Source organism: Ambystoma mexicanum, chromosome 6q, assembly GCF_040938575.1.
Source record: "Ambystoma mexicanum isolate Mex_15411 chromosome 6q, UKY_AmexF1_1, whole genome shotgun sequence".
NCBI classification, from domain to species: Eukaryota; Metazoa; Chordata; class Amphibia; order Caudata; family Ambystomatidae; genus Ambystoma; species Ambystoma mexicanum.
In genome coordinates, this window is record NC_090937.1 from 609,937,970 (window position 1) to 609,953,120 (window position 15,151).

The following is a 15,151-nucleotide window of genomic DNA, read 5'->3' on the forward strand; positions in this document are numbered from 1 at the left end:
CATTGCTCACAAGCAATTATGAGCCATAGTAGACTTTCCTAATTAATATTTCACTTTCCCTGGCCCTCATCTTTTAGTATAGATAGTGAATGTGGTACTAATAGATCTCTGTTTAATAAAAGTATATCTTCTTAAAGCCAATGGACTATTAACGGTACATAATGAGGAGACTACTTCACAGTTTCTCTTTGGCACATTTGAGACAATTAAACTTCTTATCTGAAAGGTAGCGATTACACTTTAAGCTGCTGCTGCGGCGGCGGCTTTGGACTGTAAACCACAGAAATATGTATGTATACATTATATAGAAGACAGTGAACAAGGCATTTAATCCTTAAACCAGATGTCAGTTATTGTGTCACAGATCATATGGAAAAAAAGGCAGAAACTACGTTCCATTTGTACAAAACTGAAAAACTCAGAAAAGTACAGTACACCATCGCAGATGGCATTCTGTCAACTCCAAAAAAGCAACAACAAAGGCATTTTATAAATTAAAGTCAAACAAATGGTAACTAGCAAAATAATTTAATGTGTGACAATGAAAAGTATACATATTTCTGCCCAAATTGTCTTATTAGTGCAGTTCTAATGAACAACTTGAAGCAAAATGGTTTTTATAACTGCTCACATTATTATGGAGACAAAAACATTGCATGCATGTTCACTTATTACAATCTGCATTCGGTTGATAGTGAGAGACATGACGCTCCCCAACAAAATAAAAAGAGAAAACACAATTTCTGTGCTCATCGGTCTCATAAAAGACATGAATAGCTAGTTGTAGATTCAAATAGATAAAATAGCTTTTGTATTTAAAGAATTATTATAAAATGATCAAATCAAAAATGTTTAAAAAGCATTCTGTAAGTACAAAATATGACAAAATATTATACAACCATGATTCAAATTACAGTAATACACACAAGAAGGCGAAAGTAACAGCTCAAAGTGGAAACCCTATATACAGGAAGTGCTAGTTGGAACTTCTATTTCTGCAAACCTTTAATCACAAAAATCCTGCCCTATTTCCCCAAGTATTAAGCAAAGGAGACATGGAAACAGCTATTTAAATGTGTCAATTAAAATGTTGCGCTTTTATTCTATAACTTTTGTAATGAGTGGAGAACTTCAAGTAGCAGCACCAGATAGGATGGCTAATTGATTGTTAGGTAATATATGAGCAACGGATTACATTGTATAACCAGGGAAAGGGATTTTGTCATGAAAACCAAATTGCCCTTTCACGAAAAACAAAATGCTGTAGGCAATCTTTGTGTTGTCAAGTTCATTGTTGTAGCATCTGGGATTCCAGGAATGATTAGCGTTGTTGGCGTATTTAAGTTGCATTGGCTTACATTCTTCCTTTCGTTGCTTTCAAATGCGATTTCTGCCTGGGCAGCTCCTCCCACAAAAATACTCTCCGGGTAACCCAAGCTTCTCCTCTTTCATGATGGAAGAGGGTCCTAATTAGTGGGACAAACTAGGCTGGGTATTTCTGGAGAAAGCGTTCAAACGCGTCATAGATTGCTTGCCTACAACATAAAAGAAAACAACATTAATGGTAAACAATTATCTTAGAAGTAGGCACATTTTATTTGTTGGCACATTATGAATGCGTGCTTCTGACCAGAACTGTCCTGTGATGTACACACCCAGTCTTTCCTGCTTGCATTCTGTGATGTCATGAGTGGTCTGTGTTTGGAAGGCTGTGTGGACGTAACCTGTTGAGGGTTCTAGGAATGGCAGTTGGAGAGAGGATGCCTGAGCGAGAGGGTGTGCTGGAAGATGTCTTGTGCTACTGCTGGGGTCTGTGCTTTCTTACTCCTCTAACTCAGACAATAAATAAGCTCAATTTCTACCAGAGGCTCTTTGTCTGCTTACGTAATGGCTAACCACAAAAAACGGAAAGACTACAGATCTCTAGAGTCTTCAGAGCTACCAACAGTGGCAGCCTCTCACCCGAGTGGGAGCAAGTTGAATGGGGAAGTGCAGAGACAGGATGAAAAGAGGTCATGTGCGTGCTCTGATCCACCGACACAAGCGAGGGAAAATGGCCTGTCAATAGTTCCCAACTAATCTGAACATAGTCAGTGGTGAACCAGAGTGGAGGAAGAGAGCAAGCACTACCTCAAATCCCACTTCCCCTCTCTGGGAAATGAGCGGGATAGCGCTCATTAACCAACCAAAAGGTAATCAACAGGACAGGATCCCTGCTTTTAATTTTTGGCCCGAATCTGAAGTACATGGGAAGACTGCTCACTGACTGAAGTGTGACAGGAAGGATTGCCTCGCCTTAAAGGACACTTTCTCCTTTAATCCAATGATAGAGAAAACGTGGGGCTAACAGAGATAAATAAGTTATTTTCTAAAGGTGCTCATCTCTCCATTTGGCTTTTTCATTCAATGTTGTTGTTACTGTAGTAAGAAGTCCTTCTGCCTTACCTATACCACCTCAGGCAATACCTTAAAACCTCAAGGGCAATGCTCTAAATGTAAGGTTTACAGCACCAGCCATCAGCCACTAGACCAGAAACATTAGGTGGCATAGGTCAAACATTGGGCAACAAACAAAGTTAGTAAAAATCTGGTTCACTTTTTTAGGGGAAAAAACAGTGTTACGTACTTGTAATTGTCTTCCAGAAGTTTTGAGATCTATGATAGGTTTTACATTCTTTGTTGAACGTTCCTTAGCTGGGACAGGCCCTGCTGTCTCTGGTGGACATATAACATTCCCATGAAACAATCCGTATGCTCAAACAGCCTCCTGATCTCTAAGTAGGCAGCATAGTTAGCTCATGAATATATGAAATAGATCATAGTAAGGGGTCAGCAACTTAGTTTTCTCCAGCACTAGATATCTTTCATATTCCGTTTGAATATGGTACAGAACACCCTCAGTGTAGGTGGGAGTGGATTCCATATTTTCCTCAGAGTACAATGAAATGTATGTCCACGTTGGTGCATTTCAAATCTCATGTACTAGCAGATTTTACTCTAGCGCAGATGTATACCATCTCGAACTGTAGAACGTGAGGTCAGTCTTCTTGCAAAAGACCTTGTCACTTTCAGATAATACTTTTGAAAGCCAGTGGCCTTCTAGCTAGTTTGGGTGACATTTGTATACAATTCATAAGCCACAAAAGATCTTCTGCTACCAGAAATACTTTTATTCCACCAATATATTGTCTGTGTAAGTGAAATTACTTTGGAACAAGACTGGCAAGTAAATCGGCTAAGTGCAAACCTGTAAGCACTTTCTGCACAAACGTTTAGATGTTTCATACCATCAATTTGCCATGTAAAACTGTGCAGTATACTCTACATAATTTCAGAAAAGACATTTCCGGTCAAAGCGATGCATGGGTGCGGGACTAAATTCCGTTTCCAGGAAGTAGCCACCTGCTTGGTTAAAGATCTGTGGAATTTCCTTCGCTGATTATTTTTGTCAACATGGCCACTAAGTAAATCAAGTGAAGCATGCCACATAACTGGCTTTGCAGGAATAGCCTACAGCCATCCTGCAGGTACGGCTGCTTATGTGATTTTATATTATTTGATTTCAGTTTTATTTATTTTCCGTTTAAGGCTACGGATCTTCAGAGCCATGGCGGATGGCTGGACGCTGTTTTTCTTTTTATTTGACTTTTGTTATGTTCTACTTTTGGTTTTAATTTATTTTTATTCAGTTCCTTGTATCCAGACTTGGTTGGGTGGAGGGTGCCTGGCCTCCTACGACATTTGGGGTCTTGTTCCCAAACGCTGCACTTGATCTTATCTTTCAATCTGTACGCATGCAGGCCTTTCTTTGCTGTTTATCGGCAGGCCCATATGCTGGCTCATTGTGATACAATGTGTCTGTATATGTTGAACAGCCCCCAGAAGCAAAGCGGGCAAGCACTTTGCAAAACAATGACACGTCAAAGTCAAGACCGTCTATGACGCATGGATAATGCAGGTAATGGTATGCCTGTCTCCATAGCTCTGGATTCACTGCTTCGCCTGGCCCCTGTTGACAAAACATGGCCTCCTGGGTTCCCAACGACTACCAAGTTAAGGCCTACTAGTACGCCATCTAGGGTATAAAACTGTTTCCTGGTCAATGCTTGTCCCTCTTTGTTCATACATCATGTTATGATCTGCTACAGGATCATTCCCCTGAGGTTGTGTGGGTGACAGAAATATGGCTATGAGAATCCTCTGGTCCTGGAGTGATTTGTGCTCTCCCTAACAACTATAACATTCGTTACAACCGAGGGTCCGAGCACCCATGTGGAGGGATAGCCATGATTTATAATCTTCACTAGTTGCGACGGCTATACCAGTTAACCATTGCATACAACGCTACTAGTTCGACTGGCATTCACAGCCTCCTTAACATACCATTATTCATCATCCTCCACACTTTGATCCATCTTATGATAACGCCTTTATTAGAGTTAGCCGCCAATTTGCATGCAAATTCTCCAAACTACTGATAGTTGGCGATTTTAATCTTAAATTCAATTACACCAAAGTCCAATCTGTTTCCTATTTCCTGGCAGAAATGACTGGCGTAGGGCTGGGCTACTGCATTTAGCACATGAATTCATACACCAGCTGGGAAATTGACTTGAAATGATCTTCTCATCAGATCATACCACTAAAGTCTTCCCGGCTTTTTCGGAACGATTGGACGGATCATACTATTATTGTAACGCTCACCTGGTATCCACGGGGACGTCACTCAGCCTGTTCTCACCTCTTACGACCTCAAACCCTTCCCTGGAGGCTATTTGACTGGAGACTGGGCCTGAAACACAGGATTGGTAGAGTTTAACTCCCTATTGTCTCTGTGTGCTTGAACCCCTCCTTCCCCGGGGTCCAACCCTTCCCTTTGATCCACAGCTCACCTTGTTTTCTTGGATAGTGTGCTCTGTCCTGCCTTCAGCGCAGGGGCGCGTTGATTGATGCGGGCTCGTTGCTGCCTAGTTACTTCACTGGCAAGAGTCCGGGTAAGGTAAGTATAATGAGTTGTTTGACCAGTTCTCTAACTTTGTTCCTTTCCTTCCTTAGATGATGGCTGGCGTCCGGGGATGGGGGCGTGCTGCTGAGATGAGTAGCGCTGAATGTGAGTGAGAGCGCGATGCACCCCTTTCGTATTTGCATTGAACTGAGTTATTTTTCTGTGTCTTTTAGGTGCCGCAACGTTTTCAGCGTGGATGCCGGTTATGAAGAACAAATGCGGTGGGTAAGCGCGGTGTGCGGCGCCTCTAAATGTTTCCACGCTAACCTGGAGTGTCTTTTCCCTCTTGCAGATGGATGAGAAGTTCCGGAGACAGAGTTCCCCCAGAGCGGCTGGGATTCAGGTACGCGTTTGAAGCTAGTACAGTATTTAAAAATAAGCGAAGATTTGCAGAATGCTTACTAATACCTTTTTTCTGTTCTTTTCCCTTTTACTTAGGAAGCGGCGTGCCGGGATGGGAATGACACCGCCGAAGATACCCGCAGAACAGAAGGAGCGATGACTGATGGGCAGAAGCGCCGCAAGGTAAGGCTGTTCCTAACGGTGTTCTTGCAGGAGCTGAGCGCAGAAGAAAGATGCAGGCCTACTGGAGACCGATCCGAACACTGAGTGTCACGCTGCAGGTGCAGAAAACGCAAAGCATGTTTCTCAGCCTGGGTGTGGCTTAAATAGTCTCTGGGTATCCCAGGTGCCTCTGGGCTGAACCACACCCAAAAGACTAGACCGTACATGCAGTTCTGGGAACCGAAATATGTGGGGGCATCCATCTTGTCCCCATCAATGCACTACAAGTCCAATCCCCAATGTTATCCTATGGGAGTGAGTGAGTCTGGTGCCACAAGCGCCAAGTCTGACTCCAAGTGGGTCTTTGGAGGGATGGAGAGGCCCTTGAGGGCCATGTAGGTGATCGTGGCCTGGCTCCAGCCTGACATCTTGGAGGGCTGGGGACATGAGGGGCAGGAATCTTGACAATTATCCCTTTCTCTGTTGAAATGGATTCTAGCCCTAGTACCATCAAAATGCCTAATATATTGAAGTGTAAGAGGCAGTCTATTCCTCTCACGGATTTTGCGGTTTCAATGAATACCCATTGTGCCACTTTCCAACATATAGGCGTAGCCACCCTTACTCTGAGCTAATACCGTGGTGGATCATCTTGCTCCTCTAAAATGCTGTAAACAGCAGGGTTTACCTTCGGAACCTTGGTTCCGTGAGGATCTTAAACTGTTTCGACTTAAGGGTAGACAAGCCGAATGGCAATGGCACAAAATATACTGTCAGTCTGACAAACCTTGATTGCATCAGGTCACCAATGCATATCAAAATGCTATTTGTTTGGCTAATTGCAACCATTACACTAACAAAGTCCAAAGGGCTCTTAACCAGCCGGAGGAGCTGTTCAATCTTGTTTGCTCCCTTTCATCAGTTTCCTCCTCAAAAACACTGGTTGCTCCATCCCAATAACTATGCGATTCCCTCTCTGAATTCTTTATCCATAAATCTCAGATATATACAACACAATTGCATCATCCAGCTTACAATCTGGCAAATGTACTTACTATGCATCTACGACCAGGCCGGCACACTCATTGCCTTGTTTCCTTTTTTTCTCTCCAGAGATCATTATAAGGGCTACAGGAAATATAAATTCTGCCTCACCTCTTGACCCCATTCCTGTAAGCATTTTAAAAGATATTATAGCCGATATAGCTCTGGCATAAGCCCAGGCTATTAACCACTCATGCTCATCTGGAATCATTCCACGCTCTAGTTATCCCTCTTTTCTTAAAAACCTCCTTAAATCCTTAAATGCATCTGTTCCAGCAAATAATTGTCCCATATCGCTAATACCATTTCTCATTGAATTGTTGGAGTCTGCGATCTTCCCTTTGATCCCATCTTTTCTTAAACACTTTAGCTTTTTTCGATCCTTTCCAGTCTTGATTTCGCCGTGGCCGAACTGAAAGTGTACTAGTGTCCGTGGTGGACGAGCTGGACCGTCTCTCTGATCAGGGGGGAGTGGGTGTGCTAATATTATTAGATCTGTCAGCTGCAATTGACAATGTTGACCACTCCATCCTGCTCGATCGCCTTGACAGGGCGGGTCTTGCTGGTCAGGTCATTGAGTGGTTCAAGTCCTTTCTATCAGACCGAACAAAAACGCTGTCATCATCTCCTTTCCAATCTGTATTATGTGGGTTTCCCAGCGCTCTGCCGTATCCCCTATTTTATTTAACATCTATATTCAATCTCTAGATGAGCCGATTCACTCCTACAGCCACCGTTGCAACTCGTATGTTGATGATACACAGATCATGGTACGGCTTAATCCAACTCAGCCAGATACTGCGGCCCAGTTTAGAAGTTGCCTGGATGATGTAGGTTGTTGGATCAGTGATAAATGGCTTAAACTCAATGGGGACAAGACAGAAGTACTAGTGATTGGCCCCCCTTCAGGGTCTTCTCTTTGGACTCCTGCTTTCTGGCTGACCTCCTCTTTACCCATTTCCCTCCCCAATCACAAAACGGGCATCTTAAATTAAAAGGGCTACGTACAATTCTATATTTTCTTCCACCGCAGCAGAGGTGTTGCAGGGGGGAGGGGGGATGCGACTATAGCCCTGGGTCTGTTGGTTGTAGCTCCGGATAGATCAGGGGCTACACCCAAAACCTGCAAGAGCCATCCACCTACCTGTGATAATAAGCCTGCTTCACCCAATGGCGCACACAGAGCAGGACCCTGAAAACAGGAGTCCTGCTTCCACGTATGCTACAGTCCACGGAATGTGCTCCTTAGCATGTTGCGTGTGACTCATAAATGGAAACCACAGTGTAATAAAGAAATGCATGCAAGTGCAAAGTGGTGTTATTCATTGGCCAAAAAATGACAAGCGGCTGAAAGTACCATGACCATCCTTCGTTTATGACGGGACGAGTAGTCTGTGAGAAGGCTTAATAATGCAGCCATTATGTGTAGATGTGCAGTCTGCAAAAAGAAGTGGTGGTGCTTGTAATAACACATTGCACATCTTCCAGAGCGCCTAGAGATCTTGCAAATGGCAGCAGGGAGCAGTATACGTCCCAGTTACATAGCATGCAAGGAATGGTTTTCACATATGCATAAGAAAATACAACCCCTCACTGAAATGTGTGTTCCAAGCAGAGTGAAAGTGTAATATTAATTTGGTACGCCGTACCACTAGTTCATTTGTTTTTTAAATAGTGTACCTTTAATTTAAAGGCACTTGAAACCCTAGCAAATGTAGAATCTGGCTTGCGCGGATGAACAAGCGCTGCTCATTTACCACCACCAGGATGAGACACTCACAGTGTCCGTGGCTCAGAGGCCACCATTTTACTGGCCTCGCAAACACATTCCTTTTGTCAACAGCAGCAGATCCTCTCTAATACTTATGCGGGATGGGCCATTTCCAACTGAAAGACCATGCATAGCACAATTAGCTGGCACATCTGTGCCACTTAAAGGCAGTAACCCAATAAATCTCCATTTTAAAGATGTGTGAATATTCATGTCTATTAGCTTGCCATGCAGAAAAGGAAATGTGTGCTTTAATGTCAAATAGTTCTCATCATGCATAAAGGTGAGGTGGAAGATGGATACAAAGAACACCAATACCAAAATGAGTTGATTACATAACTAATTTTATTGTGCATCTTAAACCGCTTAAAGTACACAATGCTGTGAAATAGAAGACTTTTCAGACTTGCATTATTTTGCATTTAGTCAGGGACATGGAATGGGACAAGAAATGGGCCCGGACACCTCAACAAAAAGTGGCCCTCTCCTAAAAAAAGTGGCCCTCAAAACCTCATCCGTGAATCATGTCAATTCACAACTTTACAGAAAATGCTACTTATGGAGGGTTAATGGTGTTTGTTGCATGATATGATATGGCATTTATAACGCGCCTATACACAAGTGTTTCAAGACGCGACGATGCAAGGGAGGGGTAACACAGGGAAGACAGATACAACCATCAAACTAGGCCAGGTGAAATTGAGATCACGCAAGTGCAGGGGAAGTGGAAAAGTGCAGGGGGGGAAGCAGTATATGGGATCGACAGCAAAAAATAAATAGAAATACAAAAGCAATATATAAAAAGTGCGGCCAGCAGGTGGCAAGTGCAAGGGTAAGTGCATGTAATGTTTTGTGTAAACACTTGAGAAAACGAGTGATAACATTCCTTTTCCATGGCCCCAGAATTTGATAATGATTTGTTATTTAAATAGCACATTTGAAAAAGCACTGTACATAGCACATATTTACATACAAGCATTCCCATCTGAAGTAGTTGGTACTCATTTATCAACCTCTAATTAATGAAAGGCTGAGTTGGCCGTGCCAGGATTTGAACCTGCTATCCGCAGATCATGCATAGATCGCATCAGCTCCCTCCCAGGCACACACATGGCCCAAGAAAACAGGCCTTGATGCAACTTCAGAAAGGGTCCTCAATGCAGCCACTGAATCTGAACCATACACAGCCCCCGAGAGGTCCCTTACTGAGGGGCCTGTAACAGAACTCCCAATGCACAGGGAAGCACAGAGAAAACATTGTTTCATATCATTTTGTATATTGGGGTTCAGCTGTGCAGGCACAATAAAAGGTAGGATCTGTACATTCAACCACACACCTAATATTTATTAAAACAAGCTGTTTGGAATACGGGCCAGCGTTTAGATGCCAGAGACCGTGACTAACGTTGGAATAAACAAAACTGAGCTTTTAAGAGAATAATTATATATGATATGGCATTTGTAACGCGCCTATACACAAGTGTTTCAAGGCGCGACGAGGCAAGGAAGGGGGAACAGAGGGAGGACAGAGACAACGATCTTACTAGGCCAAATGACATTGAGATTGTGTAAGTGCAGGGGAGGGGAGAGGGGAAAGTGCCAGGGGAAAGGGAAGGGGCACTGCTGTACATAGAATCAAAAAAATAAGAAGTGCGGCCAGCAGGTGTCCAAAGTGCAAGTAGGGGGACTATAGGGTTACGATACAGACCCAAGAGCAAGGGTTGCTGGGAGGCGGTGCGGGTGTGCAACTGGGTGGGCAGGGACCGGGGCCCGCAATCAGAGGGTAGCCAGGTGACCAGTGCAGTACCAGACAGGAAATCAGCAGGGGAGAGGAAGAGATAAGGCAGAAGCAAAGAGGAAGGTCTTGTGGTGCTTCAAGAACCGGAGAAGGTTCTCCTCAAGTTTGAGAGGCAGGGAGGATGTTGCAGAGGGAGGTCCCAGCCGAAGAAAGATCTACCACCAACTTGTTGCTTGGAGAAGCTGCTAACCCTGAGGGAGGTGGAGGAGCGAAAAGCTTGAGTAGGAAGGTATTTACGAAGGAAGAGTTGGAGGTATTGAGGACCCAGTCCCCAGAAGGCCTTGTGTGCATTGCAGAGGGTCTTGAACTTAATCCTTGCACCGCTGTCTAGCACAAACTGAGCCAGGTGTTGCAACCAAGGACCCACGCAGACCACGACAGGGCTGCATTCCGCATAAGCTGCGGATACAGCATTGAGTTTAAGTCATCTCTTGCTCCCACCACCATATGCCATACATTGGAGGGATGCTGATGCCTACAACAGGTGTTTGAGAAAACCTGATCTTCATTCAAAAGACCCTCATTTAGTCTGATTGGAAATGTATTTTTTTTTAAAATATTTGTTTTTGTCTGTTCTCAAATATCCCCTTGTGGTTTGAGTTGCATGTGTTGTTAGTCATGGTGCCATGATGATTACACAGCCGTGACACACGCTGACTGAGTGGCAGTGCTCTGGCCCTATGTCGACTAACAGAGATAGTAACAATTAATTACTAACACTTCACTTGATTGTTCTTGTTCAGAGTGACTGCCTCTTAGACTCCAGATCCCTGCTGGCCCATTCAATTTTATGTTTTTATTACTTACTGTGTGTAACCCTCATGCACAAATTGTGTCTCCAGAGACTCTCCTCTGGCATCCACACTTCCTTTCGAATATCTGCGCATAGTGCTGGGTATGGCACCCAGCAACACACCAATGCGTATGACGGCCCACGCGTCTTGAGCATGATTGGCTGCCACTGCCACCCTGCTACATATCAACAGGCCCCCTGCCCTGAGAGGGCAAGGCTCAAGAATCATCCCCGGGTCAGCCCCACCCTGCGCCCCACCCAAGGCAGCCAAAAGCAAACTTAATGTAGAGCCCACCCCCTACAGACCACTGTCGCTGCTAAATCAGGACGGGAAAATACTCACAGCCCTAATGGCCAATAGGCTCAAGATAGTAATAGCTAAGCTCATACACCTGGACCAAACAGGATATGTGCCGGACAGAAACATTAAATGGAACCTACGAAGGTTGCACCACATCATTGACCATACCATGAACAGTATGAATCATTATGCAGTAGCTTCACTAGACGTGGTCAAGGCATTTGACTCAGTTAGATGGCCATGGTTGCTAGCTACACTGAAAAGATTTGGCATGGAGCCCACATACATTAAATGGGTATGGCTGCTTTATAGCAGGCCGGTTGCGAGAGTCAAGGCAGGAAACCAGATTTCAGAACAGTGGTTATTCGAAAAAGGCATGAGGCAGGGATGCCTATGGTCCTCCATGCTGTTTTTACTGGACCTAGAACCCTTAGCGGTGTATCTCCGAAAGGAGTACTAAGAAGCGGGTATAGACACGCATGGCAGATGGAATTTTATTTCCTTATATGCCGACGTCATGCTCTTATATTTACAACATCCAGAGTCAAATTTACAATACATATTGGAAGTATTTGAGCGCTACGCTGACCTTTCAGGCATCATGGTTGTTCCCTTTGGCGGGGTATAGAGGGAAGCCACTGAACACGCTACCAGTACTTCCAGTGAGGTGGAAACATTCAAATACCTGGGAGTTGATATCTATCATGACCCCGAAGACAGAATACACACAGAATACACAGAAGACGGCAGACAAGGGGGAGAAATCCATGGACCTCTGTTCTAGGTTACCTCCTTCACTGATGGGTAGAGCCACGTTACTGAAGATGATGGTCCTCCCCAGGTTCCTTCATTATTTGAATTAATGTCCCGTACAAGATCCCTAGGAGCTTCTTCAAGAAGCTAGACACTGCATGTCAGGGGATCTATGGCGAAACTCCAGATGTAGAATGGCACTTACGAAATTACAGAAACCATATGACCAAAGGGGTATAACGGTGCCTAACTTTGAGGCGCACTTTGTGGCGAGTCAATTACAGTTTGTCACAGGGTGGTTGTCAGACAAACAGACTCAAGATACTCCTCTACTGCAACTTGCGTGCACCCCATTCTTCTTGAAAGTAGTAATATAGATACATGTGTCACAATTGCCAAAGCCCCTGCTCTTGCTGAAGCTAGGGAAGACTATATGGCACAAGGCCTGCCGTTTACTAGGGAATATGACACCCTATTGCCCTCAGATCCCACTTGTGACACTAAGAGCAGAAAACCTGCAAACCAGCCCAAATGTAAGCAAGAATTAGGACCCCCAGGGAGTGACGACAATTGGAGACCTGCTACGGGAGGGGAAAACAATGGATTCAGCGCACTCACTACAGAGACAGGATTACGTAGAGGACAACATATACTCTATGCCTCTTTCCTCATAAGGCTGAAGAAGGAATGGCCAGAAGTGGAAAGGGAGCTAAAACAAAATGAAGCGATAGAAAGACTTTATATTTCAGAAGGAGGCCACGCGGTATCCAGGCTATACAAACTAGTTATGTCCCAGCGTGGAAATGAGTTGGTGCCGACCAGTCATAGCTGGGAAGAGGACCTAAAGGAACCAATAGCGGACAAGAAGTGGGAGATAGTGATAACATACCATAAAAAAGTGCCCAGAAGCGCAAAACTTCAGCTAATACACTTATATGTAACCCAAAGGGAGTAGTTAACCCCCACGGAAAGCAACACGTGTGGCATAGGCTGGTAGGTGGGTGGGGGGAGTTAGTGAGGAGAGGGGGGACCGGAAAGCAGACAAACATTTGTTAATTGTCATGTAGATACATGCAAATGTCTGTAAGGTATGTAAAATGTAAATAAAACACATTTTAAAAATAAATAAATTTAAAAAAGACTGACAGACGATTTGCAACAAGGAGTAGGGCTGTGACAAGGAATATAACTGCATACAAAATTACAAGTGCACAGTCATGCATTTCACTCTATAATTATTTTGCATATTACAAGTGGTTATCTGGTAAGAAGAATTATTTTTTTGACATTTATAGTTGTGCATTTATAACCGCATGAGATTTAGAATTCTTAACAAGTATTTGTATCTCTGCACCTAAAAGCAGCCAACAAGTGTTTCAATCTCTGGCAATTATGTTGCGGATCAACATTGTGTACCCAGTGCTACAGCAATTTTTACAATAGGCCACAATCAAATAATAAATACAATTTAAGTAACCATTTGAAATTTTGTAGGGAAGAAAAACAAGGAAAAAGGAAAAGAAAAAAGAAGAAAAGCCCATTATTGCTTGGTATTTATATCTCTTTTGCTTGGTCTGTTTTTAAGGACTGAGTAGATATTGCCCATGTTGCAGTGATACCTTACCTGCCTGGTAAATATTACTGGGTCTTTCTTATGTTGAGTTGGCTCATCTTTTGGATGTCTGATTAGTCAATTGTTTATGTCCATTCTTGTTGAGTCTGTAAGTCATAAATACTGAATTTGGGTTCTATGACTTGTGTTAAAATTGTCAGTTTGAAAAAAATGCATAGTGTAAGGACCTACCTATTTGCATCAATTTGATGAATCACTCTAGAGGGATTTTCTAGAAACATCTAATTTGTGATGGTTCAACAATTTAACAGTGCTTCTACTATCCTTCATAACGTATTCTGCTGTAATGATGGGGGTATACCTAGACCTCATGGCTATTACTTGGGTTTGCCTGCAGTAACCATCAATGAATAGGAAAACATTATTGTTAAGGGAAAATGGGAACATCCCTTATCTAAAGATGAGTTAGATAGGTGGCAGATGTGCTGGCATAGGTAAAGTCTAGTGTCTCCAATGCTAGATTACGTGCAATCGATTTATATAATGCCTTGACATCTAATGTTAATAACGAATATTCGGTTTGACATGGTATGTTCTCCAAGATCTGTACAACTTAATGTGCAGCAAACACATTGTGTATTTCCCCCTGAAAATATGTTGATACAAAAACCTCTTTATGCCAAATACAGACAACAGCCTCATATAAATCGTAAACTGAAGGTAAACAAGTTAAACAAGACACAGACATCCATGACTTCACATGGTTTGCCTGTGAGGTTACGCTGCTTATTTAAAGATGCAAACAAAATGGTGGACATGATACAACAGCAGGACACCACAGCGCCAAAGCCAATCACGGCTTGGAGGAATGCCATCCAAATAAATCAGAATAGGTAACTGGATGATTTAAACAGTGTAGTTCTTTGCACTAGACACTAGGAAGGTCACATTGATATTCTAATTAAGCATCATCCTCTTTGGGTCCTCTTTCAGCAGTGTGTTACGAAGGATAGAGAAAGTGTTAAATTGTTGAACCTAACAAACATTAAAGGTTTTCATAAAAAACTGCTACACAGATCCATCAAATGTATGCAAATAGTTAGGTCCTTATACAATACAATTTTTTCAAATTGGAAATGTTATCACATAGGTCATATAACCGAAATTCAGTATTTCTGACTTTCATATTCAACAAGAATGAACAAACAATTGACTAATCGGACATTTAAAAGATGAGCCAAATCAACATAAGAACCAGTACCCGACAAGTAACGTATCTTTTCAACATAGGCCGCATCTACCGAGTACTTAAAAACAGACCAAGCAAAAGAGATAAATAGCAAGCATTAATGGGTTTTTCTTATTTTTTTCTTTTCCTTTTCCATTTTTCCTTGTTTTACTTCCCTCACGTTTCCAACACAAAATTCCAAATGGTTACTTAAACCTCATTTATTATTTGATTGTGGTCAATTACTTGGAATTGGCCACATTACTGAAATGTGCCAATGTGCACTTGTAATTCTGTATGCATGTTCTTTTTGTGTGGGGTAAAGGGATCAAGAGTAAGACTGACAGTACCAAGTTTCAGTATGAAATAGGATCCTCATTG

The 15,151-nt window shown here is 42.9% G+C and overlaps 1 protein-coding gene across 6 annotated transcripts in view; it reads right to left on the reverse strand.

The window, feature by feature from the left end:
• Window positions 1-512: 512 nt before the first annotated feature.
• Window positions 513-15,151, reverse strand: part of ABHD18 (abhydrolase domain containing 18) — a 1,329,419-nt gene continuing 1,314,780 nt past the window's right edge. For all 6 annotated transcript variants that reach the window (XR_011282243.1, XM_069631098.1, XM_069631095.1 and 3 more), the window contains one exon: window positions 513-1,535. Coding sequence is in view for 5 of the 6 variants with exons in the window: in XM_069631095.1 (XP_069487196.1) it covers window positions 1,471-1,535 (65 nt within the window). In the remaining variant the exon portion in view is untranslated. The remainder of the gene's footprint in view (window positions 1,536-15,151) is intronic.